General features: G+C 30.8%; 1 protein-coding gene across 1 annotated transcript in view; it reads right to left on the reverse strand.

The window, feature by feature from the left end:
- LOC18046183 (general transcription and DNA repair factor IIH helicase subunit XPB1) overlaps nt 1-3474 on the reverse strand; it is a 6466-nt gene extending 2992 nt beyond the window's left edge. The window contains 12 exon segments of the mRNA XM_024188891.1: nt 5-194; nt 286-361; nt 464-801; nt 1175-1262; nt 1395-1475; nt 1936-2079; nt 2302-2358; nt 2440-2662; nt 2751-2919; nt 3031-3106; nt 3185-3228; nt 3319-3474. Of these exon segments, the coding sequence (XP_024044659.1) occupies nt 5-194; nt 286-361; nt 464-801; nt 1175-1262; nt 1395-1475; nt 1936-2079; nt 2302-2358; nt 2440-2662; nt 2751-2919; nt 3031-3106; nt 3185-3228; nt 3319-3346 (1514 nt within the window). The 5' untranslated portion in view covers nt 3347-3474.
- Nucleotides 3475-5337: the final 1863 nt, after the last annotated feature.

Here is a 5337-nt window from a genome sequence, read left to right on the forward strand (position 1 = left end):
CCTGCTTTTTCTTGGAGTTTTCTTTCTTCAATATTCAGAGAAGAATTCCTTCGTCATAGGACACCATACCTCAGCACACTGTACATTTGCAATAAATCCTCCTTTAACTAGATCCAACCAGTTTGCTTCATACAATTTTGGGCCAATAAGGAAATTCAAATCTGTAATTCTTTCATCCTCTCTCACAAGTGTAGCTGTGATTTAAAATAAAATTTGCAGTCCTAATTAGAGAGGATGAAGGTCGATTGCTGCAGATCATCAACACTAATTTCATCATAAACATACCAGTAAGCCCAAGTTTGCAGTGTGATTTAGTAAGGCTGATAACTTTACGAAACATATGAGCAGGAACCACATGAACCTGAAGAGGTAGGTGTCATGGATACATTAACCCACAAAAATTCAATACCATTAAAATGTTGAATTGAACTTACACATGACAATGGATCAGCTATGTGATTACCTCATCCATGAGCAACAATCCCCATTCTCTATTTCTAATTTCTTCAATAATCTTTTCAGATTCTTCAGACCTTTTACCACCAAAGGCAACCATATTATATGTTGTCACAACCACCCCAGCATTGCCACGAAATCTTTCTTTGCTATCAGAAGTAAAACGACAAATTTGATCATCTTGTATGGTAGACCATAATTTGAATTGAAAGGCCCATTGATCCACAGAAACAGCATTTGTTGCTAAACAAAGACAACTCTTCTTTATGCGGCATGCTGCCGAGACACCAACTAGAGACTTTCCAGCACCACAAGGAAGCACAATAATGCCAGATCTTGCCCTACCTGAAATTCAAATAATCATATTATGATCCCAAGATGCATTTGTTTGGTTATGGAATCAACTTGAAGCCCAAAAAAACAAAAATGCAAAATTAATTGTTCATGCTCAGGTCCCTGAGACTTGTGGAATGATATAACGAAGGAAACAAGATGCAATCTTGGTACAATGTAGCCTTATGTATGAAGAAGAAAATTACAGTTGATGACACGATAAATGTAGTGAAAGATAAATTTCCTTTATTCTATTCCAGGTGGCTGAAGATTTACAGATAATATGCAAAAGATCATATAACATACTTAGCTGACAACGACACAGCACCAATATAGATTTTGATGAGCAAATTAAACAAATATCTACAGTCAGTGATAAACTTACCATTTCCAAACATTTTACTGAGGCTCTTTTCTTGATATGGTCGTGGTTGAGCATGAGGCTTCAGTTCCATATTAAGATCAGGGTTGACCTGACACGACGCAGATATTTTCAGCCAAAGGATATGCTAAAATATCTGTTAATTAATGATCACGGCTAGACCAAAAATCAAACTTCATAATTTTCATAGTGCAAATCTATAAAATTGAAATATGCTACTCACATTATCATTTCTGAAATCATACTCCTCCAACATTGGATAATTTAAAGCATTTGGCAAGCAACGTTGTTTTACATTCTCAACCTGCCAACAAAGAAATAGGGAGTTTTTAACTTATTTATACCTTTAATCACAGCAGCAATAGCCTAACTTTCTGTTCCTTCTCTTTTAACCAAAAGGAAATAAGTAACTGCACCTCAAAGTAACTTGACCAATTCAATCATGAACAGAAACATGTAAGAATTCCTTCGTCAAAGGAAACTAGAATTCATCACAACAGTAGTCTAATCTAGATGGATAACCAACTTCTTGAATAGACCAGTATATACTCCTATGTGCTCTACAATATAAATTGACAAGATAATCAAGTCTCAGACTAGAATGACTTTAGTTGGGAATCATAAAAAATGAGTAGTCTCGACATTTAAGCGTCCAAAATAGAACAAAGTCAACAGTTGGGAGACATGTCCAACAAATGAACCAGCACAGACATGTATGATCACTGTGAGGTCAACTTAAAAATATCACACCCAATAAAACCTGCCTGGGAAGGATCAATCTCAAATGAATGAGTTTCTTTCTCTTCCGCAGCAGCCGCCAATTCTGCTTCATTTAGCAACCCGTCGTGACCAGTTGCAATTTCACCAGCAGCCTTGCTGACTGTAAATCCATCACTTCCATGTAGATTCTGAACAGGATAAACATACCGACACAATCAAAACAAAAATCCTTCTATTCTCGTGTGAGAATTGAAGAAATACTTTCATACAATATGTTAATTGAATTCTATGTAATGATCAATAAATTAAGTTATATTTTACACCTACACGTGTCAAAATCCTAACACTAAAACCAGATATTCTATAAACCTAATATAATGAAAAGGTTTCAGTCATAATTAGTAACAAACCTCAGAAACAATCCTTGCCCGAGATATAACATCATCTTGAAGCAACCTCTTCAAGACCTGCACGCATCAAGATTAATACCAATACTTAATGAACCAAAGGACCTTCCACCAAATTCTAGATAAGCATAACCAACTTGCCTCTGGAAATGGTGATTCAACTAAATACCGATTCTTCTTAAGCACAAGCTTGACTTTTCCATAATTAGCCGTTGAAGCATGAATGAAATCAATCATTTCCTTTGGTAATTTCGTTTTCGACAACTTATTCAATACAGAAATGATAGTCTCAGTCTCCAGTCCCACTGACACAGCCGCATATAATGAATGCGGAGTCAAATTATACTCATGCATAGACTCCGGCCTAGAACATTATAAATCAACATTGTCAATCATTTGGAAAAAAGCATTTCAGCTTGTAAATTTACTGGAAAAAATTTTGAATTAAGTACCTGCAAACTGGTTCAGCTATAGCAATGAGAAAATCATATGCTTGTTTGTATAATGGAGAGAATGTTTCAAGAAATATTCGTCCATCAGCACAAGCCCACAGAGGCCGATTAGCATGATCAGGTTTCAGTTCTAGTTTGCTAAAATCACGTTTTCTCTCTTCTTTCTCACCTTCAATAATTGACAAAGAATCACTCAATTGTCACCAAAAAAGAAAAAAAAATGTCATACAAATTGGAATCTCAAAAGTTTAGTAGTAAACTTAATAAGAAAATTCAATACCATCACGATAATCATCCTCAGCATCTTCATTGTAATAGGCATCATCGTCATCCACAAATTTACTACTGTGATCATCCTGCAGAAATTACTCGATTATATAAGAACTGTAATTTCTTCAAAAGGAAAATGAAAATTATGACGAATTAATCATAACCTTATTAGAAAATTTAGGCTTTTTGCTAGGTCGGCCCTTGTCGCCTGAAAAAAAAATAATTAATTTTCTATCAAAGATTTATTAAAATTATAATCCAATAATGTAGAAGAGGAAAAAACGGAAACTGCACGCACCGCGGTGGTGGCTTTTATGGTGATCCATGTATAAGAATTTTCTTTAAGGATTTGCTTATAAAGCTTTTAACAGTATAAATCTGCGTTATAGATAGGAACGTAAAACACATATATCAGAAACAAACGCTGCTACTTCAATAAAAGAAGAAGATGGTTAAGAAGAGGCGGTTAATAGTTTTTTTTTTTTTAATTCATTTTTACCAGTCTTTCCAGTTCTCCAGTCCTTTTAATTCAAAAAATGATAATAAATTAACTTTAAATAGTTTCTGTAAATTTTTTATCATGAATATCAGTAACAATTCTAATTACAATATATGTACATATATAAATATATGGGTCATTCTATAATGCCGTAACGCCGTAATTAAATTTACATCATTGATGCCGTAATAGACGTGGACTGTTAAATTTGAAAAAAAATCTCTATCGTTAATTCTAAATAAATAGATAACCTGTTACCTAAGTAGTAGGTAATTACTATTTTTTGTTTAAGTTCCAGATTACATTTACTAATTTTATGTGTGATTTACAAGTTTTATGAAACTTTTACAAGTTAATGTTGATTTACAAGTTTTATGCAACATTTACAAGTTTTTGTTTTGTTTACAAGTTCTTACAATTTACAACTCTAACATTAATTTACCTATTTTTCCATTAATTTATTAGTTTTATGTGTGGTTTACACATTTTTTATTTCATTTCACACTTAATGTCAATTTACAAGTTCTATGTCATTTTTTTAACTTTTGTTTTGTTTACAAGTTCTTCTGGCCAATTACAACTCCATCATTAATTTATCCATTTTTCCATCAATTTACTAGTATTATGTGCGATTTACACTTTTTTTTTGTTTTATTTCACAATTAATGTCAATTTACTAGTTGTATGTCATTTTTCTAAGTTTTTGTTTTGTTTACAAGTTCTTTGTATAATTTACAACTCCAACATTAATTTACTTTTTTTTCCATTAATTTATTAGTTTTATGTGTGGTTTACAAATTTATTGTTCATTTTACACTTAATGTCAATTTCCAAGTTCTATGTCATTTTTCTAAGCTTTTATTTTGTTTACAAGTTCTTCTTACAATTTACAACTCTAACATTAATTTACCAATTTTTTTTCATTAATTTATTAGTTTTATGTGCGATTTACATATTTTTTGTTTTATTTTATACTTAATGTCAATTTACAAGTTCTATGTCATTTTTCTAAGTTTTTGTTTTGTTTACAAGTTCTTCTTACAATTTACAACTCTAACATTAATTTACCAATTTTTTCATTAATTTACTAGTTTTATGTGTGATTTATATATTTTTTGCTTTATTTCACACTTAATGTCAATTTACAAGTTGTATGTCATTTTTCTAAGTTTTTGTTTTGTTTACAAGTTCTTTTTGCCAATTACAACTCCAATATTAATTTACTATTTTTTTTCATTAATTTACTAGTTTTATGTGTGGTTTACAAATTTTTTGTTTCATTTCACACTTAATGTCAATTTACAAGTTGTATGTCATTTTTCTAAGTTTTTGTTTTGTTTACAAGTTCTTCTTGCAATTTACAACTCCAACATTAATTTACTTATTTTTCTATCAATTTACGAGTTTTATGTGTGATTAACACATTGTTTCTTTCATTTCACAATTAATGTCAATTTACTAGTTCTATGTCATTTTTCTAAGTTTTGTTTTGTTTACAAATTCTTCGTGCAAATTACAACTCCAACATTAATTTACTCATTTTTCCATCAATTTACTAGTTTTATGTGTGATTTACACATTTTTTTGTTTCATTTCACGATTAATGTCCATTTACTAGTTCTATGTCATTTTTCTAAGTTTCTGTTTTGTTTACAAGTTCTTCTTATCAATTACAATTCCAACATTAATTTACCATTTTTTCCATCAATTTATTAGTTTTATGTGTGGTTTACAAATTTATTATTTCATTTCACACTTAATGTCAATTTACAAGTTCTATGTTATTTTTCTAAGTTTTTGTTTTGTTTATAAGTTCTT

This window comes from Citrus clementina, unplaced genomic scaffold (assembly GCF_000493195.1).
Source record: "Citrus clementina cultivar Clemenules unplaced genomic scaffold, Citrus_clementina_v1.0 scaffold_3, whole genome shotgun sequence".
Lineage (NCBI taxonomy): Eukaryota > Viridiplantae > Streptophyta > Magnoliopsida > Sapindales > Rutaceae > Citrus > Citrus x clementina.